The sequence below is a fragment of the Theobroma cacao genome, chromosome 9 (genome assembly GCF_053813885.1).
Source record: "Theobroma cacao isolate CCN51 chromosome 9, ASM5381388v1, whole genome shotgun sequence".
NCBI lineage: Eukaryota > Viridiplantae > Streptophyta > Magnoliopsida > Malvales > Malvaceae > Theobroma > Theobroma cacao.
The window spans coordinates 48,203,958-48,229,349 of NC_142647.1; the positions used below are offsets into that span (position 1 = coordinate 48,203,958).

The 25,392-nt window shown below is 34.4% G+C and overlaps 6 protein-coding genes across 7 annotated transcripts; 2 read left to right on the forward strand and 4 right to left on the reverse strand.

Moving 5' to 3' along the window:
* Positions 1 to 1,490: 1,490 nt before the first annotated feature.
* Positions 1,491 to 4,172, reverse strand: LOC18590682 (triosephosphate isomerase, cytosolic). The gene is made up of 9 exons (XM_007016344.3): positions 4,013 to 4,172; positions 3,563 to 3,638; positions 3,311 to 3,434; positions 3,091 to 3,175; positions 2,806 to 2,938; positions 2,566 to 2,660; positions 2,345 to 2,423; positions 1,931 to 2,013; positions 1,491 to 1,813 (listed from the first exon to the last, which is right to left on the reverse strand). Exons 1-9 carry the CDS (start codon positions 4,049 to 4,051, stop codon positions 1,766 to 1,768), a joined length of 762 nt encoding a protein of 253 aa, XP_007016406.3. The 5' UTR covers positions 4,052 to 4,172; the 3' UTR covers positions 1,491 to 1,765.
* Positions 4,173 to 4,254: 82 nt separating this feature from the next.
* Positions 4,255 to 6,538, reverse strand: LOC18590683 (Pentatricopeptide repeat (PPR-like) superfamily protein). The gene is made up of 2 exons (XM_007016346.3): positions 4,557 to 6,538; positions 4,255 to 4,333 (listed from the first exon to the last, which is right to left on the reverse strand). The coding sequence occupies exon 1, from the start codon at positions 6,529 to 6,531 to the stop codon at positions 4,840 to 4,842; it is 1,692 nt and encodes a 563-aa protein (XP_007016408.3). The 5' UTR covers positions 6,532 to 6,538; the 3' UTR covers positions 4,255 to 4,333; positions 4,557 to 4,839.
* A 416-nt stretch (positions 6,539 to 6,954) lies between these two features.
* Positions 6,955 to 8,989, reverse strand: MBD5 (methyl-CPG-binding domain protein 5). Of its 2 annotated transcripts, none has more exons than XM_018127005.2 (3): positions 8,654 to 8,989; positions 7,633 to 7,758; positions 6,955 to 7,526 (listed from the first exon to the last, which is right to left on the reverse strand). In XM_018127005.2, exons 1-3 carry the CDS (start codon positions 8,933 to 8,935, stop codon positions 7,293 to 7,295), a joined length of 642 nt encoding a protein of 213 aa, XP_017982494.1. In that variant the 5' UTR covers positions 8,936 to 8,989; the 3' UTR covers positions 6,955 to 7,292. The 2 variants fall into 2 exon arrangements, with proteins under 2 accessions (XP_017982494.1, XP_007016410.1); XM_007016348.3 differs by having other exon boundaries at positions 7,636 to 7,758; positions 8,654 to 8,988.
* A 4,827-nt stretch (positions 8,990 to 13,816) lies between these two features.
* LOC18590685 (Glycosyl hydrolase superfamily protein) lies at positions 13,817 to 16,351 on the forward strand. Its single transcript, XM_007016349.3, has 3 exons — positions 13,817 to 14,959; positions 15,515 to 15,806; positions 15,917 to 16,351. The coding sequence occupies exons 1-3, from the start codon at positions 13,913 to 13,915 to the stop codon at positions 16,069 to 16,071; spliced, it is 1,494 nt and encodes a 497-aa protein (XP_007016411.3). The 5' UTR covers positions 13,817 to 13,912; the 3' UTR covers positions 16,072 to 16,351.
* A 1,057-nt stretch (positions 16,352 to 17,408) lies between these two features.
* Positions 17,409 to 17,912, reverse strand: LOC18590686 (RING/U-box superfamily protein). The gene has a single exon (XM_007016351.3). It carries the CDS (start codon positions 17,910 to 17,912, stop codon positions 17,409 to 17,411), a length of 504 nt encoding a protein of 167 aa, XP_007016413.3.
* Positions 17,913 to 23,226: 5,314 nt separating this feature from the next.
* On the forward strand, positions 23,227 to 25,020 carry TIM9 (Tim10/DDP family zinc finger protein). The gene is made up of 2 exons (XM_007016353.3): positions 23,227 to 23,432; positions 24,570 to 25,020. The coding sequence occupies exons 1-2, from the start codon at positions 23,338 to 23,340 to the stop codon at positions 24,754 to 24,756; spliced, it is 282 nt and encodes a 93-aa protein (XP_007016415.1). The 5' UTR covers positions 23,227 to 23,337; the 3' UTR covers positions 24,757 to 25,020.
* The last annotated feature ends 372 nt before the right edge of the window (positions 25,021 to 25,392 follow it).

Consider the following 25,392-nt stretch of genomic DNA (forward strand, 5'->3'; position numbering starts at 1 on the left):
CGATGAAACAGTCGCCTTTTTGTTTTATATTTTTCGGACAAAGTTTAATAATCATATCCTTTGAAATAAAAAAAAAAAGAACGCGGAATGCCTTTTGGGCATCGACTAAGGCACTAAAGAAAATAAAAAGTAAATCAACTAATTACTAATCTTGACATTACTTGCCTTGCTGTCTTGCTTTTTTAAGTAAGTTTTGTGTACTTTTCCATGGATAATGCTTTTCAAATCAGAGGTTTCATGGGCATGGGACAGTAAATGTAAAATCCATTTATGAGTTTTATGTTTACTCTAGTTTTAGATGATGTCATGTAAATTGCAATTTGTTAAAGAAATAACACTTTAATTAACGAGCTGACATTATATTTTCTCTTACGTGTTATGGTAATAAGTTTATGTTTTTAATTCAAAAAATATACTTATTAAGCGAAAGAGAATTCTTACTTATAAGTTTAAAATTTACTTTATTTTTAATATAAAATTTGTGATACTTTACTTTACTTAATTATACGACACTTGGTTATGTTGATTATTTCAACTTTAAAAGACTTTAGTCTAGACTTTTTTAAACCCTTATATTTTTCAAAATTTCATATAAGTGATAAGTTGAGAAAACTTTTAATATCGTTTATTATGAATTTATATTTTTAATTTTTAAAATATGTTTATTAAGTGAGAAAAAAAGGTATACAGTTTTGAATTTTTTATTTTGAGTAAGAAAAATGAATATTTATAGATAAAGAAAAATCACTTGCGCAGCGGGAATGCGAGGGCTCGTTCTACTTTTATATCAAAATCAGAAGAATTTGTACATGTGCAGCGATTGACAATGGGCACTAATTGTAGGCTTGCATCAAGAGGATCTTTAATTGACTGCACGGAGTGGAAGGATTTGACTGTTTTTCCTTTAAATTGGTCAAAAGATGACAGCCTTAAGTCAACCAAATGAGGCACCAAGTACACTATTGGAAGGGTGATATCAATTATTTCTTTGATTTCATTTGTTTACTAAAGTTTCACCATTTCATGGTTTCTGAAGTCAAAGGGATGCCCCCAGAAAAAAGCATGAAATGACTAATGAGAGCACCACCGGGAAGTTTCAAGATAAAGTCAGACAAAGAATAGAAAAGAGGCATTGGTACTATCAAAAGAGAAAGAAATCCACTTTACACTTGAAAGCCAACAGAATGGGTCAAGGCTGATACATAGGTCTCCTACATGGTTCGTCCTGTCAACCAAATGTGCTAGTGGAAAACTTAAAATCCAGGTACGATGAGAAGAGCCCAAGTAAAATGGGGAATCTGCTGGCAAAAGCCATGGCTAGGATTTTACCTTGAATCCCTGTTTGGTTTTATAGAGGGAGGCACATACTGTGTTGGTTTCAATTTTGGAAGTATTTTGAGCTTTAACTCAGTTAGGATAGCCCACTTCCATGTTGGGTTTTTAAGCCCATTCCAAAATTGGGCAAATACAAGATCAGAATGCTACCAATATAAGTCACATCACTAGTTTATTCTCATTTCTAAACTGGGTTTTATGATAAAAACATGAACCAGTAGACCGAATCCCATGACAACCAGGTAGAGCCCAAATGTAAAATTTGGAAGTCCAAAATGAGGATCTATGCCTCAAGCCCACAATAACAAAGTTAAATTTGGCTTACACTCGGAAAATTCTGACGTCAGGTTCTAAGGAAAGACCACAATTACAAAATTAAGTTACCCAGAAGGCTGTTTCTGTTTAAGCTTTTGATTCCTGGGTGTGAACTTCAGTTCTTTTTCACGGTGGCAGCCTTGATGATATCAATGAACTCGGGCTGATGGAGGAAAAGTTAAAAAAGTGGAAGTTAAGCATAGTGGTAGAAGCCAAGCTAAAGACAAACAATCAAATAAATCAATCAACGGTGGGATTAAAAAAGGAGCAAATCACTAACCTTTAGAGAAGCTCCACCAACCAAAAAGCCATCCACATCTGGTTGTGCAGCCAATTCCTTGCAGTTTGCTCCATTTACAGAACCTAAATTTTATTTGCAATGGATACACAATCAGATTCAATAGGGTTTAGGGGCTTGGTTTAGCAAAACTTTAACCCAAGAATCGAAACTAAAAGTTTATGGAGAGGTCAAGCAAAGTTGTAGATTAACATTTTGGAATGGCATTCCAAAATAGAAGAATGCAATATGAATAGTTGAATATCATGTAGTTCAGTTAGGATGGATGCATCTAGACTTTTGGAGCAGCCACTAACAACCACAGGTTTACCACATTTACATGCTAACAAAGATTATGCTAAATTTTCTTAAAAGCATTTGGATAAGATCTGTAGTAAAGGTGATCAGGAAAGATACCTCCATATATGATTCTAGTTGATGCAGCAACTCCAGCACCAACATTGTCACGAAGCCATTTCCTCAATTCACAATGAACCTGGAACATACAATCACACATTTGTTTAAGTAAAACAAAATAGGATACGATTCTCTAGGCACAAGTTAAAAAGCTGCAGCTTAGACACAATTACACTAGCTTAGATGCATGATTTTGAAATATGCATAAAACCCAAACTTACTTCCTGAGCCTGAGCAGGGGTTGCAACCTTCCCTGTACCAATGGCCCAAACAGGTTCATAAGCCAAAACAACATTCTCCCAATTTGTTACTTTATCTGCAAAAGAGCAATAACAGTTGAAAAAGACATATCAAAGAAGAAAATGCAAAACTCTAACCCAACATGGTCATGGTTAAAATAAATTTCTCTAGAGACCACAACTAAACAATCATAAACTTTAACCAGTGTAACTATCAAGTACCAGCAATTGCTTTGGTTTGTGCAGCAACAACAGCCATGGTAGAGCCTGATTCTCGCTGTTCGAGAGTCTCTCCAATGCATGCAATCACTTCCAAGCCTTGAGAAAGTGCATATGCTACTTTGTCTCCAACAAACTGCATATACAAGTATTCCAAACACACAAAAGGACATTAAGTGATAGTAATAATAATAAGAACTATTTGAGTCATTCAGAAAAAAACAAAAGCAAGCCCTAAAATTTGTTAAGTAGATAATGAGATAACAGGAACCTAATCGTACTATTTACCTCATTGGACTCATTCAAGAGAGCCCTTCTCTCGGAGTGACCAATGATAACCCATGGAATGTTCAGATTAACAAGCATCTCAGCACTGTTTAAAAAGGAAAACAGAAAGTTAACCCCCAATACGCAGACAATATCAGATTCTAGAATGCCTGATCCTAACATAAAAGATCTACACCAAAATGTGAAAATAAAGCAGATGATAACAAGATAAAACGCTTACCTAACTTCTCCAGTAAAAGCACCACCTTTGCGAACCCAACAGTTCTGAGCAGCAACATGGAAATCGGAACGCAACAGGCTTTTCACAAGGTTAAGAAACACAAATGGAGGGCTCACAACAACCTCTGCCACAACATAAGTTTGAACTTGGTAAATCTTCAAAGTGAACTGGTTAAGAATTCTTTAAAATTTGAGCAGTTACTAAACGAAGCAAAAATTATGGAAAATTTTTTACCCTGCAAAACAAACTTACCCACAACATCCTCAGAAGGAACTTCAGCTTCATTCAATGTGGTAACAATCTTCTTAACCTCCTCAGTTGTCCCATTCTGCAACAAAAAATAAATAAAAATCAAACCTCAAAATCATTATTTTTTAAAGTAAATAATTATTTATTTATTAACATGCATGATCAAAATAAATTTACTAAAATCATGTATTATATCAGCTAGAATTAAACCCATCAGATCTCAAAACTTAGAGCAATTTAAATAACCGATCAGCTAAATTTGTGTACAAAAATAAACTGAGATCTAACAACGTTTTCAAGATCGAATCAATCTCTAGAAAATCACCGCATGTAGACCAGAGCATGAGATCATGAACATAGATCGATTGATTTTGACCAGAAAAAAAAAAGAAATTTAATTTTAGAAAGAAAAGGAGAAAATCCAAGAGAGATGAAGAGAGGAAGCAAACATACGCATTTCCAGTTGCCGCCGACGAAGAACTTGCGAGCCATGGAATCTTGTGTTTGGTTTCCCTTTTTGGCGATGAAAACGAGATGAAGCAGAAAAATGAGAAAAGCAAAGCTAATAAGAGCACACTGAGATGAGACTGGACTGACTAACGGTGGGCTGTCGCCCACGTTTTTTATACTGCGAATATGTGGGTGGAGGGCTAGTTATTCTGTAATTACTATAATGCCCTTTTCACTTCCAAACATTTTCTGAACAATGATTTTCCAACTTGGTATTGTTGGTTATGTCGTCCTCCTCCTTTATTCTCGTCGCCATTGTCGTCCCTGTTGGTTTTTTCCCATTTTAATGAGCATAAAAGAGATTGAATTTACTCAAAGAGTATTAACCACCTTTTTAATGAAATTGAAAGTTCAATCTACATAGCCTTGTAAGTTGTATCTACAATATGCAAAGTAAAGGACTAGATGATCAAACATCAATCTGGAGGATCTTTTTGACAAAAATGAAGGGAAATGAACAGTTTATACGCAAAGTGATCAAGCTTACACAGAAATGAAGTAACTACCCCACACTGCTTGGATATCTCAGATCTCCTCCTTCAAAATTGGTAGCTTTTGGATAGCATTTAGGTGATAGGACAAACCTCATTTCACTTATGGTCTCTTCTATTTCCTTCATAGTACAAGTCTCTGATATCCTCCTTCACACAACGAAAGCTTTGGGCTATCAATTAAAGCCACCAGACATCCATGTTTTACTGAATGTCTCCTCACTTTCGATTTCCTTCCAAATAGCATCACGTTCAGAAGATGGTGCTTGGAATCTTCAACTACGTAAGGTGTTTGGGTTTAGAGATTAGTTTATATATAGAGACAGTAGGTTTCAAACCCGACTCAACAATCTCTTTCAATAAAGCCTCAGCCTCTTGCCACTTCCCATCCTTGTAAAGAAGTCCAATAGTAGAGCTGTAGCTAGCAACATTAGGAACCAGCCCCTTCTCACACATTTCTTGAAGCAGCCTCAGGGCTCTATAGGAGCTACCTTCTTTGCAATACCCGTGAATCATTGTGTTGTATATCACATCATTTGGCTTCAACTGCATTTCGTCCATTGATTTAATTAGTTTCCAGGCTTCCTTCATATTGCCCTTTGTGCACAACCCATGAATCAAGACACCAAAGGTATAAACATCTGGGACCAGACCAGCCTTCTGCATAAACAAATATAACTCAACTGCTCTCTCTGTGTTTTCTGATCTAATGAATGCATGAATTACGATTGTATGTGTTACTTTAGAAGGCCTTATGCCTCTCTCCTCCATTTCCTTTACCAAACCAGCAACTGCTGCCGAGTCTCTTGCTCTAGAAAAACCAGAAATGAGAATGTTATAAGTCACCAAAGATGGAGATTGACCCTTCGTCTTCAATTGATTAAATAAATACATAGCCTTCTCCAACTTTCCAACATTGCAAAAACCATCTATTAGCGAGTTATATGTAATCAAATTTGGACTTATACCAGCCCTCGTCATTTGATCCACCAACTTCTCAGCATCCCAAACTTTTGTCTCTCTACACAATCCTCCAATCAAAATATTGTATGTAACAACATTACATGCTACTCCTCTTTCACGCATTTCACCAAACATCTCGAAAGCTTTACTTACTTTTCCCTCACTGCAATACTCAGTCATCACACAATTGTAAGTATATAAATTAGGAATCACCCCATTGAGCTGCATCTTCTCGTATAGCAAAAACCCATCTTTTTTAAGTCCTTTTTTAAAGAATCCATTGATTAAAACTGTGTATGTATACTCATTGGGAACCAACCCAAGCTCCTCCATTCTGCAAAACAACATTTTTGCCTGCTCAAAGTCACCATTTTTACAACACCCATCAATCAAAGTAGTGTATAAAACAACATTTGGAGACAAACCCAATTCTTCTACCTGACCTAAAAGCTCAAAACTTTTGCTTAAATCACCTGCCTCGCAACATCCTTTGATCATTATCCCAAAACTATAAACGTCCAACTTAACCCTCCCCTTGGACTTGGTAAAAAGCATCCAAGCTTTATCAAAAGAATCAAATTTTATAAGAAAACTCAGTATATTATTCAAAGTATTGGGTCCAAGGACAAGGTTTCTGTCTACCATTTGATTGAAATAATATATGGCTTGATCAGGTAACTGAGATTGAACATGGGCATTGATTATTGATTCATAGAGAAGGGTTTGATTCATTGAGTTGGGATACAAGTTGGGCTGAGTTAAATGTTGGAACAGAGACAAGGAAGTGAAGAAAGGAGACAAGATTCTACCAGATATAATCTGGAGGATAATGGACTGAGAATGTAGGAGCATGTTGGAAGAAAGGAGAATGTCTAGAGTAAACGCCATGGATTCAGGGGTGTGTTGAAGACCTTGGAGAATTGAAGAGTTGAAGAGCGAGAGAGCTTTAAGAGGTGGGTTCTTCACCATTTTTAAAATGAGAACTAGGGTTTGAGGGGTTTGGAGCATGGTTCAGTTGTTGGTTTGTTTGCCTCCTAATTTTGGCTTCCGCTAGGCTTTTATACCTCCTGCTCTTTACCAGGATATAGGATTTAGGGCCGTATTAGCTCACGTTCATTGATTAAGATTTAGGGCTTTTTCATACAAAGGCCCGTAACCCGAGAGGCCCACGAACTTGTTTCAGCTCTAGCCATGCCTTGCCTTCGTTAGAAGATCCTTTTCGCTGTCACTAATTTGTTGGGTGAAAATCAAATAACTATCATCAAACTTCCGAAAACTTCACCTAACTTGGATCGCAGCAGCATTTGATTTCACAGTGATGAAATCGATTTCCCGAGTCAGATTTGGAAGACAGCTATTGGAGATGCACATTTTGCTTGTAATGAGAAATGCACTACTGAAACAAGACGCATTAATCCATGAGAAACCAAATAAATAAAATGCTCTGCATTCCATTTTCTAAATTGAAACAAAACCATCTGTTTTGAGTTTCAAAAGAACAAAGCTATTTTGAAAGGAACGCCTAGCTACAGGTTACATATGAACAAGGGGAACGGAACAAAATATACATCATTGTATAACAATCCTATAACCTATAACTAGGAAGGTCCTAACTCTTGTTGAGCCTCACTGCTGTGTGAAACTAATCCAATCAAAGATAATAAGACCCGAGTGATTAGAGCTGAATGGAGATGAAAAAAAAAAAAGCCCATTTCTGGTCAGTATGAAATCCCACGTTTAATGATGTCCTGATCAGATGTAGAATGTATTCAAAACATTGGTTTTCTGCGATTACTGGCTGTTAGGAATGTAAATGCAGCAGCCCAATCTTGTCTAGTAGATTCGGGCACTTGCTCATCCCCAAGGAAGGGAGTCCACGAGTCCACAGAGGCATTTGTCAACAACCAATCAACTTTCTCAGGCACATTAGTGAAATCAAAGTTCAAAGGCTTTGTTTTTTTCTCAGACTTCCTCTGTTTGGTATCTGCAGAGATACCCGTAGACTGCAAAACACAATTCAAGCATTGACCAAAAGACAGGGAGTAAGAAGTAAAGAATTGAATAAATATTCAGCATCTTCAACCAACAAGGCTTTTGTTTCTGACTTACAACCTCTTCAGTGCCAGAAGTCTCCATTCCTTTCTTCCTTTTAGTTGGGGTGATTCCAGTTTCTATAAAGTAAAGCACTTCTTTCTTCGATCTGAATTTACGCCCTGAGGATGGATCAACATAATACTGCACAAGAAACGTTATCAGCTATGTTTACATTACTACTGCATTGCCACTTCTCCCCTTAAATGCATACAACAAGAAGGTCTGAATTAAATTCTAATACATCCTACATGAACAAGAAATGTATTACAGATGCAACAAAATAAACTGATCTCAATGCAAATGCACCATAAATGAAATGAATATTTATCATTTCTATATCATCTTATAACTCTCTAAAGCAATTTTGAAAAAACTTAGTCCCCCACCTATGCAACATTCTCCCAGGTCAAATCCATTAACCAACTTCTAATGTTACATTCATTCATCAGATTTCATAATTCATCTTGTTTTGGAGAAGGGACAAAGACAAAAGCTCTTATATGGGTGTTTATGCAACACCAACTTTTAGCCTCTCAACCCGCAGGGCTAACATTTCTGTCATTAAATTGAATTCCAATAAATTTGTTTTTAAAAAAAGAACATGCTTACACACCCCATGGCCACCTTAAGAGTTCAAAAGATATATAACTATAAGATTGCAATTCTTATACAAAGCATATTGATATAGGCTGCTAATAGATTACAACTAATCTAACTTTTAGTTTGCCTAGGCTTGAGAACAAAATCAAAGGAACAAGAAGTTCGAGTTTGTTTTCATCAAAGTTGTTGAACACAAGAATTTACTCTAGATATCAATTCGATGGCTATGATGAGTGATACAATGCTGGCTAAAGACAAACAACACTAGCAACACTTCAAGCAATAAAATAAGGATTTAATCTTCCAAATGAAGGAGAAAAATATCAAATGATCTTCGAAGCCCAAAGAGAAAATTTAATAAAATTTCTAAAGTACTTAGATTAAACTTAACAGAAAAAAAAGTTAAAAAAAGGATTATGTTGGAGCTGAGATTAACCTTATCAACCGTTCCAGCTGTGGCACCGGAGGTCCGAACCCTATCTTCGACCAACCATCCAGCAGGCAACCAAGTCTCTGGCGGCACCACTCGACGCTTCCCCTTGGCTACCGCCAAGGGCGACGAGCGCGCCTCCGGTTGGGCGCCATATGGACTCGAACCATTGGGAGGGTTTGTCGGCTTAGATGATCGGTTCTGGCCATTGGCGTCGATGAAGAGTCCGGACTTGAGAAGCGGATCGGGCGTTAAATCGGCTGCAGAGGATTTAACCGGGTTTGACATTGAGAATTGGAAAGAGCTGGAAACACTCTTTGAAGTTTTGGAGAGAACGGGAGAATGGTAAAGTTAAGCGCAAAATGAACGTTACGGATGTTGAGATAACGCCGTGAGTCTATTACCGTTAATCACTGTAAAACATGATGACGTGTTGAGATAACGCCGTGAGTTTATTACGGCACCGTTAAACACAATGGTGTGTGCGACGGGATAGGGACATAAATGGATTGGTATACGTGTACACGTGGACACTTAATTCGATAACATAGAGTTTTATTATCGGTTTTGAATACTATGTTATGGGTAGATTCGACCAACTCTAATACGTTAAACATGATGATATGTGTAATAGGGATAGAAATGTAAATGAGTTGTTAATATACGTGCATTTACGAGTATTCAATCCAATAATATAAGATTTGGGTATCCTATATTCAATTATGAAATAAAATCAAATAATGCTTTTAATATTGTTGAATCGGATTTGAAGTTAAGAATTGGAAAGAACTAGAAATACTATTTGAAGTTTTGGAGAGAATTGAAGAATTATACAACAAAGTATAGAATGAAACGCCACCCAATGTATACTGAGATAACATCATGAGTGACATGTTCGTGGTTACCCAATTCGATAAAATAAAGTTTGAGTAATTTATATTTGATTATGAGGCGAATTTAGATAATACTTTTAATACTCGATTCAGATTCGAGTACGTTTCGAATAATATCCTAAACCTAAATTCGATTTTATATATATACATATATATATACTAATGTTATATATAATATTTCAAATATTCATAATTTGTACCTTCGACACAACTTTTATTATCTTAACCAACTTCCTTTTTGTAAATTAATTATAAAAAATATATATAATTTTTAGTAATTTAAGGTTTTTTTGAGTTATTTAATTGGGTATTTAATGAATTTAGATAATTAACAGATAATGTTATATTATTAGGGTTTGATTTTGGATAGTGTTTTACAATTTTATTTGGATTTTAGGATTGAATACTTTCTCATTTAAACTGATTCGAATGAAGTATCTTAAAAATATACTCGTTTATACCCCTAATCACTAATAAAAAAAATTATCGTTAGTGTTAATAAAACCTCATCAATAACGATTTCCACGTGAATCCTAAATAATAAATCATATTATTGTATAAATAAATTTATAATTTTTCAATTATTTTAATAATTATTAGTTTGATGTATATAATAAAATATATTGTGGTTAAATTTTTTAAAAATATTTTTCAGTTTAAATTCCAAAATTCTAAACCTTCAAAATAACATATTATCGATTAAGTTAATTTTAGATAAAAATATTTTAAAAGAATTTTTAAATTATTTAAGAAAATTTTTCATATATTAACTAATTTTACTTTTATCGATTTTGTTATCATAGATACCAAATGTTACAATATTATTTTTTCTCAAAATCACTTTCTTCTCAATCACACTTACTAAAATGTTGTAAAACTAATAAAGAATGGATAATAATAAAAATTAATTTATTTTCATTATTCCACCAAAAGGATAACATGCCAAATTATGAAAAAATTCAAAATATTCACTTAAATACATAGATACATAATTATTAGTATGGTAAAATACAATACTTTACAATATTAATAAAAAATAAAATAAATTAATATATTGTATCATTTGACTAAGTATTGAACACGTATCACATGATACGCATACAATACAATACGATATATTTTTTAAGTTTTATATTACCCTATTTATTAAATTTTTGGTGTAAACTATTTTTATTAGTTTAATTATTAAGATTTAAATTTTAGACAAAAAATTTAAAAAATGGATTATCATTTTTAATTAAAAAAATAAAAAATATAATATTTTGAAGTTAGAGGGAATCCAATTTTTTTAATATCCTTTTGTTTAAAGTATAAATCTTAAATATTAAAATAATAAAAAATAGTTTATAATATTTCAATTGAAAAATAAATAAATAAAAAATGAGATTTTTGTAAATGAATAGATTAAAGTTTATAAATTTATTGTATGGTATCGTGTGAAATTTGGATTTTGATTGAGTTGACTTTTTAATTAATATTCACACAGTTCATTTATTTAAAAAAAGGCAGCGACTAAAAATTTAATTAAGAGATAAAAAGAAACTTATATAATTTATTTACTTTTTTTTCCTTGTTTTCCAAGAAGTTATGAGGAAAATGAAAGGTTTTAAATTTGAACCTGATATCTAAGATTATACTATTCTTAAGAAACTGAATTTTCAAGGAACTGCTATCAAAGAAAATGAAACTCAAGCATATCAAATATATGAAGTACATACAATACATTTTTAAATTTTATGTTACACAATTATTTATTTTTTATTGAAATATGATAAATTATTTATATTGATTTTAATTTTTAAGGTTTGGATTTTAGATAAAAAATATTAAAAAATCAATTTTTTAAAGTTTTTTTTAATTGCAGAAGGGGATTTAAACCCTACTATTTAGACAATGGTTATACACTAAATAATGAGTTAAATACTCAGTGAACAAAAATTCTTTTTTAAGTTGAATATTTTTTATTTTTTAATTTCTTAATTTTTTTGGGAAGAATTTTTAATTTATTACTTCTTTTGGCCAATAAGTGCACTTAAGGGTTGAGACGTCTTAACACAAATGATGGTTTACTCCACAAAATAATATGGGTCATTTCCATATGGGTTTTTTTTTTTTTTTATCTTTTTCTCCAATTTTTTGAGTTTCCAACATGCTTGTTAAGTATTGTCATGCCATCTAGAGTTGTAGAGTTGTATGTCTATGTATTTCATTGTCCATTTCATTATTTGGTATAGAATAAACTATGGAGCTCTTTCTTTCTCTTCGTTTTTTTTTTTGTTTGTGATAAAATATTGCTAGCAAAGATTTTTGTATAGAATAAAATTTAAAAGAATAATGAATTTCTGTAAGTTTTAATATATATATTTTTTATGTTTTCATGGTTTGAAAAAATTATATCGATAAGTTAACAATTGTACTGTATAAACCAGTAGTCATTGTCAATTCTGGTCATACTTTGCTCGTCATTCCTCAAGTACTCACATTTAACATTAACAACATGTTGAGTACGGAGATAACTTCGGTCTCTCTTCTCATGTGTCATTTTTGTTTTCATTCGGTTGATTTTAAGTATTAAAAATAGCCATTTTAAAAAAATGGGGTTATCCATTTTAAAAAATTATTGATTTATCTAATATAAATATTTTATTTTCTTTCATTATAATCACAATTAAAAAAAATATTTATCTAATATAAATTATTGATTGATCAATGTCATGTGCACCAAATTTTATTCTGATTTGCACTGCAATTTACATACCTATGTTTCATAACAGATTGATGGATTCTATAGTAGCTCTACCACATTTATAATGTGCTATATTATGCATATTATTCTGTTATAAAAAAAAGTTAATTTTAGATAAAATATTTTAATTTTTTTTAATTGTTTAAAAATTTTTAAATAATTTTTTATTTTTTATTATGTTCAATTAATATTATATATATTTATTTTAAATTAAATAGTAAAGCTTGAGTAACTGAGATTAATCAAATTAACTCTTGTTATTTCATGATCACATAATAAATGACACTGATACGAAATGTAAAAATAACATATCATCTTTCATGATATGTTAACATGTTATATGAGTTATGCATAGTATAAAATGGTAAATGATATTTAATTAACAAAAATTATATATTTTAAAATAAAATATTTAATTGAATACATAAAAAAATAAAATATTTATTCAATTTTTTAATTATTTTGTCATAATTTTATGATAACACGTGCATGTTGCTAGGACGGTGTATTTGCTCTTATTAGTCCTAGTGCTAGGTGCTAAGTTGAGGGCACTTTAACAATAAAGATGTTTAATACCTTATATAGACTTGATTAAAGGTATAATTATATAAGACATGAAGGGCACTTAAATTCAATAAATAATACTCAATATCTACTTAAGTACATGAACCATATATCAATTAGAGAGTAATACAGAAGTAATTGAAAAGTCAATTCGATTAAAATTCAAATTTCAAGTAAATACAAAATTTATTGCATTTACTGCTCTAAATAAACTAAAGTAACTAAAGATTAATTCCACTTAAAACAATAAATGAGTTTTAATACATTCATAGATAGAACATATATATATATATATGAAAACCTTGCAAATAAAAAATTACAACAATATGTAATATGTCTATATCTATTTTAAAATTTTTAATATATAATTAACTTTAAGCAACCAAAACTCCAAGTCAATTGAACAATCACAACTCAAATCAAGTGGTAAGGATGAAATTTGTCAATTGAAAAATTATCTGTCAATTAAATTTTGAAGTCTATAATGGAAATTAAAAGATTAAAAGGTGTCTTATTAAAATATACTTATATAAAAATTAATTATTAAAAACATATTTGATAACTATCTAATTTCACTTTAGAATTTTTTTCACCATCAATGTCTAAAATAATGTAATCCTAATTTTGATACCCCAAATCCACGCTCTACCTAAACTTGTTTATAAAGCAATAAACCATATTAAATCCAATGTGGAAAGTTTGGTAACCTGAAGAAATAACATAAATTGATCATCAATCAATAAGGACACGTGCCACTGTTTTAGTAGTCTGATAGTCTCTTATAAGTCAATCTAAGTACATTTCATGTTGATCACATTTAACGCGTTCAGAGCACTATCATAAAAAATGCCAAAATCGAAAGAAACCCACTCATCTGATCAAGCATATAGTCTGGGCCCCACAGACCTATTTTCGCTTATATCATAAATCACGCAACACAAAATCCCACCCTGTCTCTTTCTCCTTAACACTCCGCGGTCCACACCTCACAAAGTAATACGACTAAAGCAAAGCTTCTGTTTCACTTGACTAACTCACTGTCCCATTGTAAGAGCAAAGAAAATGGCAACCCTCTCTGCAACTAAGCTCTTCTTCTTATTCACTTTCCACGTTACCATTTTCTCCTCCACTACCACCGCTGCCTACTCCATCGGCGTCAACTACGGAACTGTCGCAGACAACCTCCCACCTCCGCCACAAGTAGCAAACTTCCTCAAAACCAAAACAAACATCGACCGCGTCAAGATATTCGACGCGAATCCCGACATCCTCAAAGCCTTTGCCAACACGGGTATTTCCGTTACTGTAACGGTCGGAAACGGGGACATCCCTTCTCTCGCTAAACTCCCCGGGGCCCAATCCTGGATCGCCGATAACATCTTGCCGCATCACCCACAAACGATCATCAGATACATCGCCGTTGGGAACGAAATCCTCGCCACGTCTGATAAATCCCTCATCGCTCACCTTTTACCCGCCATGAAAGCTCTCAGATCGGCTCTCGACATGGCTAACGCTTCAAGCATCAAAGTCTCGACTCCGCATTCACTGGGGATCTTGTCTACGTCAGAGCCGCCGAGTACGGGGAAGTTCCGCAAAGGATACGACAAGCTCATTTTCGCGCCGATTTTGGAGTTCCACAAGCAAACAAAATCGCCTTTCATGGTAAATCCATACCCTTACTTCGGCTTCAAGCCTCAAACGTTAAACTACGCTTTGTTTAAACCCAACGCTGGCGTTTTTGACGCGGTTACCGGGATAAACTACACCAACATGTTTGATGCGCAACTGGACGCGGTTTATTCAGCACTGAAACGGGTCGGGTATGGGGATGTGGAAATCGTGGTGGCTGAAACCGGGTGGCCTTCGGTGGGTGATCCGGGTCAACCCGGTGTGAGTTTGGAGAATGCTTTGTCGTTTAATGGGAACCTCGTGAAGCATGTGAACTCTGGTAAAGGGACTCCTTTGATGCCGAACAGGACTTTCGAGACTTACATTTTCTCTTTGTTCAACGAGAACCTGAAGGAGTCTGTTTCGGAGCGGAATTTCGGGTTGTTCAAACCCGATCTCACCCCGGTTTACAATGTGGGCGTTCTCCGTAATGAACAGGTAATTATTTAATCACTAAAGGCTAGTTCTGTAAGTTAGGAATTTCTTTCATTTTTGCTTCATGGGACCGAACTCCTAAACTTCCTAATCACGGTTACCAAATGGGCGGGTTCTTAATTATCCAGTACAACTCTGCTAAGTGTTCGATTTTTGTGAGTTTGATGTTTGGTTCAAAATCCTTACATACACGTGGCAAGTAACTGGTTTGATCTCCAATAAATGTAGTAAAGTGTTGGTATTTTATGTTTCTGGTTTCTGACAGATGCAGCTTTCTATAATTGCGTAGCCGACTTTGATTGTCGACCAGCCGTACGCGGCTTTGGCTGTCCTGTGACCGAACTACCCTCCTCCTAATATCATATTTCCTCTTTTGATATACTTTTATTGTTTACTTTTAAGGGTATTTCGGTTACAAAATTCCGGTGATTGAAAAGAAAAATCTCCCGCTCTTTCTTGTTCTCATTGCGTAACAGGGACTAAGCTACAATTATTTTTTGATTGCCGTAAAATTCTGAACAACCAATCAGGACCGTCTGATTTCCTTTTGTGATGCAGGGGCTGGGTCCAGCATCGGCCCCACCGACGGCCACAGCACCATCATCTGGTTCAGGGAAATGGTGCGTGCCGAAATCAGACGCCACCGTTGCGGCGCTACAGGCGAACATCGATTACGTGTGCAGTACCGGATTGGATTGTAGACCAATCCAAGCAGGTGGGGCCTGCTTTAACCCCAACAATGTACGGTCACATGCATCGTACGCAATGAATGCTTACTATCAAGCCAATGGCCGCCATGACTTCAACTGCGATTTCAATCATACGGGTGTCATCACCTCCACTGATCCAAGTAAGATCCCCTTCTTACCTCCAGGGATAGGATATGTCATTTATCAAAACAATAACTTGGAAAATAGGAAAACTGTTCTGGCCACTAACCTTTATGGGTGATACTGGCAGGTCACGAGGCATGTAATTATTCAATTGATCAAGGGTCAGGGTTAAAGTTGGAAAAGTCGGTGGCTGCAGATTCGATGAGATTTTGCACCGTTCGGCAGATGATTTATTTAGCTTCTTGTCTGATTTTTATGCACCTTTCGTTGGTACTGATTTAAACTTGATTCAATGGCTAACTTTTTAAGTAACGGGCCTAGGTAGCTTTTATTCGAAAATCAATATATTTTTTTGGGCCAAGGTTGTACTTCTACCTTTTGAGTGAGCAAAGGGGCTTGGGGCGGTCTGCCTTTTGTTCCACTGGTTCTTTAGTGGCTTCGATCGCGGACCAAATCTTAAAAGAGCGTGAAAGTTTGGTCGGTGTAAAGAGGTTGATGTATGGCGTATTTTGTTTATTATAATGGAGTTCACACTTCAGACTCCCATTATGTTGTAGCTAAAGTATTTCGTTTCATCTTTTGTTTATGCCACTATTTAGACGTTTCTATTTGAAAAGGATTTCAATTTGGATTGAAGTAGTTATCAATTAACTTGTATCTTGATATACGCCTTTCAAAAAAATAAAAAAATTGGTATCTTGATAGACATTCATGTTCAAGCAATGCATCATTTGAAATTCAATTTTCATGGCAAAGTTTAAAAACATAGGTGGAAGTTCAAAAATTAAGAAATTATGGCATTATTTGGGATAATTATTAAGTGTAATACTTAAAATTTTTTTGAATTATTTAAGAAAATTCAAATAATATTTATAATTTTAAAATTTTAATTTGAATTAAATAAAATTTTATAATTAATAATTAATTAATAATTATTAATTAAAATAATGCTTATCATTGTATGTATGTTCATGTAGTGTCGATGTAGTATATTAATTTGTTATAATTGATGATGTGACATACTGATATAATCATGTGATAATCTCACTTTGACAAGTCAGTAGGTCCATCTCAACGTTATATTAGCATAAAAATAATTGATATCATTTTATTTGACTTAAGATATAATTAAATATAATAAAAAAATAAAAAATAATTTAAATTTTAAAAAATATTATAGCTAAATATTAATAATACTGAATTGTCACTTAATGTAATAGGCAGAATTTTGAGCCCCTCTCGTCACAACACTTACAGTATAATCTAAGCAAAAAAAAAGAAAATTATTAGCTTGCTAATTAGAGAAAAAATTTTTTTGCATGCATCCTTTCTAGTAAGGATATGTCATTGGGTAGGGTTCAGCTGATTCAATTGGGTCGATGTCTGATATCTTTATTTTGCATGGCTTAAGCCGACTCGCAAAGGTCCTAACTAGGGCATGACGATGCAACACAAAACAGGTTGAATTGAAAGTAGCAATCTACGTGAAGATCTTCTATTAGAGTTTTTGTATATTGCGAATTACAATCCGCTTTACCTCAATTTGAATTAAATTGAAAATCGAAATTCATATTACAAATTGATTGTCGCTACATAACGCAAAGAATCTTGAAAAAAACTCAAGCGGTGCCTGTATTTTGAGGAGTTAATCCTGAGCCATGAACAGAACCACGACAAAGCGGGCAATGCGAATGGTCTAGCAGCCACCGATCTATGCACCGTTGATGGTACATATGTTTGCACTTGGATAAAACCTTACAAAGATCCCTGTCAATGAACTCTTCCAAGCACATCGCACACTCGTCGGCTGTGCAATTTGCTTCGGTTTCTTGATTAATATTCTTGTACGTAGCAACAGTCCCGGCCGGGACTCGCTTTGGAGTCTGCTGCTGCTGCCGCGGTTGCTGGCCTTGCATGGCGGCTTGAGAGAGATAGCTTGGCCGCCCCATCTCAATGTCTAGGGGTGGCTGTACCCCGAAGATTTTTACGTAGCAAATCCTTAAGAAATAACCTATAAAGAGCATTATTGGAAACGCAGCGATCATATATAGAATTGCAACAATATTTAGGAAAGCCGCCTCCCCATTATCGCCAGGGTTTGAAGAAGTTGGTGGCATGGACATGGTTTTCCTGAGAAAAATCTCGCAGAGTGCTGCTGAGAGAGAAGAGTTGATTCAAGTGTGCTAAGAAAACTTACTGAAGGTTCCCCTTTAGTCGTTTGAACTGTGCTTGTTGTTCTCGGTTTTTATATGAATCCATCACCGCCTGTGGTCGAAAACCAAATCCATCATGAATTAGGATTTACATTATTTTTTAAAAAATAATTTAAACGCAGGTTTATTTACACTGGGCTAGCTAGGTGGTTCAACACCCGGCCCAATCAGTTTATAATTCGTAGGGGATGATTTGTTTTGGGTTGATGACCCCGCTTGATATTCAATAGGAGCGAATGATATAAAATACATATCGTATTATTTATTTATAACTTCATTAAAATAAAAACAAATGATGAAGAAAATTCTTTTAACTTGCAAGCATTCCATTTTGATTGTGTGGAAAGACGTATTTATAGAAAAAATTGTCTAGAAACATATAAATTAAATGATTATATTTGTTAAATTCAAATATTTCTCTTGTTGTGTATAGATTATACATTAATTGTAGACTTAATGAACTTTTAGCATAAGTTTTCAACAATTCTAACATGCAGAATAACATGGAATAGCAAAAAAGAAAAACAAAAAAGGAAACTATGGGAGTAACCTAAAAAACTTGTGCATAGCTACACAAATCTCTAAAACAACCAACCAACAAACAAACGCAACCAGAAACTGAGCTTCTCCATCAAACCAGAAAAGCCAGCATCAGTCATCACACTGAAACAGAAAGATAAAACCATCCCAAAAAGAACCTGAACACCAAATAACTGCTGCAAACAAAAACCATGCGGCAATGCCGACTTCCGCAATAAAACCCAGCAATAAAAAAGACAAGTCAAAATAGCAGAGATCAACATGGCAATCACAAAAAATCAGAAGACCCAATCTGAAACTGCGAAAGTGCGCTAACTTCAACCAAGATTTGAAGCAACCAAACTCTAAAAACACATCATCAACCAAACCAAGAGAGGACAGAAAAATCTGATATTGAGTTGGGAGAATTTTTCCAACGGAATTTTAACGTCAACGTTAATTATGCAACGGGGCAGAGAGAGGGGCACAAACTTGGGGCAGAAGATGTCCATTCATGCCTACAATCTGAGTGGGTGGTTCCACGCAGGTCATGGGAAGAACCCTACAATGATTTGTAGGTAACAATGGTCCCCGCCAAGATTGGCATTGAAGCCGGCTGCCTCTCCAGTGGCTTCCCGGTTCAAATATCTTGGGGAGGACGACGACATGGACGTTCCCTGAAAACAGAATGGTAGCCTAGCAGCCACCAAACTGCAAGTATAGTAATTGAGGGCAAAAGTTGACGGCAACGACATGATTAAAGAGAAAGATTTCAAGAGAGGAATTCTGATTCAAGTCAGGCCAATGCTAAGGACCGTTATAGGGATTTGGTCCTAAGCCAAGTTGATGAATTAGGCTTACAAATATTAAGATAAACACACAGTACTGACACACACCTATTACATATATGAAGGTTCATATGTGATTATCAAAAAATTCTAAATTCATGTGCAATCATAAACATGTTCTTGGAGCTTTCTTGTACAATCTATACTAAAATGGGAATCCAAACCTTTTCAAAATCTTTCGCCCAGCCATAACTTGCCTGGCTAATAAAATTAACTTGAAACTAGGCTTAATTTCACATAACAAGAGATTAAACTCTTGCCATATATTTTATCAATACTTATCCTTTCATTAATTAACTGCCGGTGGCTGATGACTTGACCCTGAGCCTCGTAGAGAACCACGGCAGAGGGGGCAATGTTGATCCCTTGCCAGCCATAGGTCAATACAAATTTTATGGTACATTTGTCTACAATTGTGAAGAACACTGCATTGATCCCCCTGCTCGAACTTTAGCACAATCGTCACAAGTTTCCCCCGTTTGATGATTCTCGTACGTGACGACGGTCCCCAAAATTTGCTGCCGTGGCAAGGGACGCTGTCTGGGCATGGCCTGCTGTGGATTTCTTGGTTGCCTTCCTTGGGTATTTTGGGGTGGTTTCGGAAAACAGCCGTTAATGACGGCAGCGCAGCAGAAAATAAAAGAAGTTGCTATTACCGCAAGTAATACAATTGCAAAGTAGCCGAGCGAACTCAGGTCAATACTTGCCATGATTGAAAAACCTTAATATGGATTCGTCATCTATTCATCTGCTTCATATATAAATATATATATATATTTCAGCTTCTGAAATATAACTTTTATTTAAATTGAAATACTAGAAGGATTCATCAGAAACCAACTCAAATGTAAATTGTAACAAATGTGGCGCATTAATTAGGGTTGGAACAGGACTCTTATCAAAATTAAATATTTTAACTTGCACTAGTTGATAGGTATTGAGAACTATGTGACAAGCTCTTAAAATCCTACCTGCATGGTGATTGGCCTGTCAATTGGTAACTTATTAATATATAATCATTGTCAAATTATTAGCTAACATTTAATATTTGTATTATGCACTTCTTGCCATCAAAGAGAGAAGATATATATATATATATATAGTTGAATTGAAATTAATTACTTTTACTTTAAGTTGGAATATAATGTGTGTACCAAATTGGATTGAAAAATAATGATCACGAGCCAATTGTTAAACTAGATCATCCCCTATCCTAACCTCACATTTGCTTCTTAATGCCGCTCAGTCTGCTGCTACATATAAGTTTAGGAATCAAAACTGTTACTCTCAACATTTTCGTATACTCCAACAACAGATGCAAACCTAATTCTCTATCTCTTGGCATGGCAATGCATGCTTTAGCTATGTACTGGTCGTTCATTGATATTGCAAACAATGTGGTCATTAATTTCCTTTATAACTAATTAACAAAGATTGTCCATATATAGTATTATCTAAATCAAAGTTAAATTTAAGTTCTCAGGATGATTCTATTGGAAGAAAAAGAAAAGCAAGGAAAATATATTGACATGCCCTTTAAAAGGTTATTGTAGTTGTTAATCAATTAGCCATTTGGTGTACTACGAATAGGACCACGACAAGGAGGGCAGCGTTCATTCCTCCAGCAACCATTTATCAATACAGTGTTTATGATACATATGGTTGCATCTGGTGAAAATCCCATTGTCACCTCCATCCTGGAAATCCTCTAAGCATATGTATAGCACAGTTTCTGCAACTTGGACTGGTAATTCCCTGTTGAATTTTATCATATTAAACTGTTTGGAATACTTTCTGTGGCTACCTGACGCCATCGCTGCTGCTGCTGCTGCTGTTGTTCGCTTCTTGTCCCGGTTTCAATATCATCAATATTTGTGGTTTGATCTTGATTTTGCTTACATGACACTTATAAGATGAAGGTATTGATCATCAATACCGGGGTCAAGTTTACGAAGAGGGATGAAGGAAGGTTCGGGTGATTCTTTTGATGGTGGAGGTGGTGGTGGTGAAACACACTTTCACATCTTTCCCCACATAAAATTCAACCTAATCTACAAAGTCACTGTATTGTGATTTGTTAGTATACCATCATAACTACAAGTGATAGTGTTACGAAATATTTTAATTTGGTTAGTAGTGGATAGGAAGATTGGAGTTTTCATTTTGAGAAAATTGTGAGAAACGGTGATTAAGTTGATTTTAGAAATAGTTTTTAATATAAAATTAATTGTTTTTATTTAGTTTTAGTCATGAGATGACAAAAATACTTTTAAAACTATTTCAGACAAGTTAAATGCTTTCCATTTTTTTCTCTTGTCATTTGTCTGTTGAACTCCTCATTTTTCTTTCTCACTATTCAGCGTTTTCTAATTTTACTATCATCTCATCTTTCTATTTATCTTTTGTCATCTTGTCATATCACCATTGATATACAGCATGATATGAACGGTAACAATATATTTATTATTTTACATTCATAAAATCCTCTTCTTGTCTCTTTCTCGCCTTCTTGTCATATCATTGTTGATCTAAGTTTACCACCATCAGTATCTCTCTATTTATCTCTTGTCATCTTGTCACATCACCATTGATATATAGTATGATTTGAAAGGTAATAATATATTTTATTAATTTACATTCATAAAACCTTTTATCTATCTATCTCTAGTATTCTCGTCATATCATCGTCGATCTATAGATCAAAAAGTATGGTATTATTAGGTTTATTGGTGTTGAGTTTTTCAGTGATTCAAGTTTGATAGAATGTGCCTTGACGTGTAACAAATTAAATGATTCATGTTTTAATGTGTGATATCAGTAGGAAGAAGAAAGCTTTGGCATGTAATATTTGGTGTTAACATCTAGCGTGTAACATTTGTGAGTCATGCTTGGGCCTTGGTATTTAATATTAGTAGGAAGAAAGAAGCTTTGGCATATAACATCTGGTGCTAACCTCTGGCGTGCAAAGTTTTGATTTTGGTGTGTAACATCTTGTGCTGAAGCTTTGACCTTGGCATGTAACATTTATTGATGAAATTTTGGTGTGTAACATCTTTTACAAGCTTGCAAAGTTGTTTTATTTTTCTTTTCTATTATTAAATATGTGTGTAAATATATGTATAATAATTTTTTTTTCAACTGTAATAATATATTTTTGAACATAGCATGTAATAACAATATTTTCAAACATCACATATAACTTGTTCTTTTATTTTTATATTTCAGTGGGATATAAACTCTTGAAGTTAAATATTTTCACGATAAAGATAAGTTTAAAATCAATAAGAAATTTGACATGAAAATGAAGATTTATTGAGTAATTATTTACGTCAACCTTACTGCTGGGATGAAATAGATTTAGACATAAAGATATTATCCAAAATCTTCTAATTTGGATAATTAGCTTTTGGATTATTTTATTTGTTACGTTTACTGTAATCATAAGAAAAAACATAATGTGTAATAATTTTTTTTTACAAGGCATATAACAATACTTTTCCAACATATGAACTTGAATGTGAAGAGGTATCATTAAGTCAATTTTGTCTAAAAATCTTTTTTTAACTAAAAATAATTAAAATTAAAAAAATATATATTTAAAAACATCTTATATTTTAAAGTTAAAAAAAATTGACCCATTCATTTTCCAATGTCATGCCATGGCTGCTCGGTGGAAAAATTGCCCATTTGGGCTTTGGGTGGATGAACAAATGCCCGTATCGAACCAGATGGGTCCAAAATCACCATGATAAACCGGGTCAGTGACAAATCCGGAGTGTCCAATTACGGCCCATTGTAGGCGTGGAACGACGCCCTTCTGATCTGCAGATTCCTAGGGTTTCTCTCTTACTATAAAGAACAGAAAGTTAAGCCCTTTCGAGTTTCCATAAACCCTACTCATCTCCCTTCAAAAGAACAAAAAGAGAAAACCTATAAAAGAAGTTGGATTGGAAAAGGAAGGATCCAGTATGGACAAGAACATGTTAGCCGGGCTCGAGGGTCTCCCTGAAGAAGATAAGATCCGAATGTCCGCCATGATTGACCACCTCCAGTTTCGTGACAGGTGACTTTACTCTCTTTTCCGTAATGTCGCTTATTGCCTGATTCCTGAATCCAAACTGATGCAACTGAGATATCTGAATTAATTAAGAACTTTAGCTTTAGGAAATGTGTTCAGCTTATTTGGGGATTATGATTTTTGGGTCTTTTTTAAAATTTTTGTTTATGGGTTTGCTTCTCAGCTTTTAGATAATGCAGGTTACCCATTTAACATCTGGGTTTTGTTGCTATGTATTTGATGAGAAGCTAAAGAGATGTTCTCCTTAAAACCAGTGCAGCTTTTTTATGTTGCCTCTGGACGTTTTGGGAACTACATTTCTATCATTTAAAGCCCCTTTTAAATGCTTTTGCTAGTATTTTTGCCAGCATTTTATTGTATTTGCTTTCATTGGAATGAGTATGGTGGTTGACACACTTCTTCACTTGGATTGTAGCTACCCCTTAATTGTTCTTTAGTGTTAACTTGCTCTGTTAGTTAGTGGTTGCTGATCTTTTAGATTCCCAAATCAAAATTAGCATTTTCCTTGCATAAAGATGAAATTTATTGATTTTATCAGTTTTTTTTTTTTTTTTTTTTTCTGAAAGTGCTTATAATACCACAATGGATTTATTTGTTTCTGCACTTTATGGTAATGCAAACCTGGGGTTGGGTCACAGCGTGATGGTTTACAGAATTATGGGCATTTTTAACACACAGGCAAATGCCCTTTTTACATCATCAACGGACATGAAGACAATTGTAGCATCCAGGTTTTGTCTGGATATGTTTAGCAAAACAATTTACATAGAGTAATATATCCTCCTAGGAGCAGAGGTACAAAGAAAGTGTAGAAAGCATAGAGGCGGGAGGGGTTCAAATAACCTCCATATTATATTGATCTAATTATTTTATTTAGTTAGTGCTTTTGATTTGGAAGGCTTTGTAAAGCTCTTTTCATACTGCTTAAATGACCCATTCCCTTTAGTCAACCAGAAGAAGCCTTTCTCTAGTTAATTAGTGCTTTTGATCATACCTGTTACCTTACTAGTAGAGAGGTGTCTATTTATCTAATTACTTCATTTAATTTGATGTCCAGTAGGAGAACCTTACTAGCACAGAGGTGTCTACTGATCTAATTATTTCTTTTAATTTGACGTCCAGTCTGAGAATGTACAATTCACTTGTTGAGAGATGCTTCAATGACTGCGTGGACAACTTTACCCGCAAGACTCTGCAGAAGCAAGAGGAGACCTGTGTCATGCGATGTGCTGAGAAGTTCTTGAAGCACTCAATGCGTGTAGGCCTAAGGTTTGCAGAGCTTAACTCACAGGCTGCAACACAAGATTAAAGCTAATAAACAACCATGAATGGGGATTGAAACATTTCTGCCTTTGATGTAGAATTTTCCTTTTGCATAAATAGGCTTCTCCTTGCCCAGATCAAAGGCAAGATATTGCTGGGGGTTGACAATTGTTGTTCATGAAAGAATTTGTTATTGTTGATTTCTTCTTAAGAAATTGAATACGATTGAATAGGTATTTGTTGTGGAGGATGGTTCATTCACCTTGATACTTAATGAGTTAAAAGTGAAATAACTTTATTTCTATTATAACTTTTATCTCAAGACTTGGTTCCTATGCGGATGTGTATTGCCATATTGTGGGATGGCTTACCTTGAGAGGTTTCATCCCAATCTTCTAATAAACGGCTGCCCCCGACTTTCTTAGACTCACCAGTGATCTCCCAGCATTATTTATTACTGGGGAAAAAGCTCCAATCACCTCATTATCTAATAATTAGACACTGTACACATTGTATAATCTTCATTCTTTTCAAGAAGTTATGTTGAACTCTAATTTATGTTCAAACTCTAAATCTCTTACTGCTTCACTGCCTCAAAACTCTCCCCTGTGGCACTACAAAAAGGAAAGAGTAATTGACTAATTATTCCCGATGAGCAAAACATGCAAGGATAGGCACATCT

Excerpts from the sequence above, each read along its gene's own strand:
- LOC18590682 (XM_007016344.3), bottom strand. The coding sequence starts at position 4,051 with ATGGCTCGCAAGTTCTTCGTCGGCGGCAACTGGAAATGC. Across the intron at positions 3,639-4,012 it reads TCGGCGGCAACTGGAAATGC|AATGGGACAACTGAGGAGGT; the intron begins GTATGTTTGCTT and ends TTTTTGTTGCAG. Across the intron at positions 2,661-2,805 it reads ACAAACCAAAGCAATTGCTG|ATAAAGTAACAAATTGGGAG; the intron begins GTACTTGATAGT and ends GCTCTTTTGCAG.
- LOC18590683 (XM_007016346.3), bottom strand. The coding sequence starts at position 6,531 with ATGCTCCAAACCCCTCAAACCCTAGTTCTCATTTTAAAAATGGTGAAG.
- MBD5 (XM_018127005.2), bottom strand. The coding sequence starts at position 8,935 with ATGTCAAACCCGGTTAAATCCTCTGCAGCCGATTTAACGCCCGATCCG. Across the intron at positions 7,759-8,653 it reads CAGCTGGAACGGTTGATAAG|TATTATGTTGATCCATCCTC; the intron begins GTTAATCTCAGC and ends TTTCTTGTGCAG. Across the intron at positions 7,527-7,632 it reads CTTCTGGCACTGAAGAGGTT|TCTACGGGTATCTCTGCAGA; the intron begins GTAAGTCAGAAA and ends TGTGTTTTGCAG.
- LOC18590685 (XM_007016349.3), top strand. The coding sequence starts at position 13,913 with ATGGCAACCCTCTCTGCAACTAAGCTCTTCTTCTTATTCACTTTCCAC. Across the intron at positions 14,960-15,514 it reads GCGTTCTCCGTAATGAACAG|GGGCTGGGTCCAGCATCGGC; the intron begins GTAATTATTTAA and ends TTTGTGATGCAG. Across the intron at positions 15,807-15,916 it reads CATCACCTCCACTGATCCAA|GTCACGAGGCATGTAATTAT; the intron begins GTAAGATCCCCT and ends TGATACTGGCAG.
- LOC18590686 (XM_007016351.3), bottom strand. The coding sequence starts at position 17,912 with ATGTCCATGCCACCAACTTCTTCAAACCCTGGCGATAATGGGGAGGCG.
- TIM9 (XM_007016353.3), top strand. The coding sequence starts at position 23,338 with ATGGACAAGAACATGTTAGCCGGGCTCGAGGGTCTCCCTGAAGAAGAT. Across the intron at positions 23,433-24,569 it reads CACCTCCAGTTTCGTGACAG|TCTGAGAATGTACAATTCAC; the intron begins GTGACTTTACTC and ends TTTGACGTCCAG.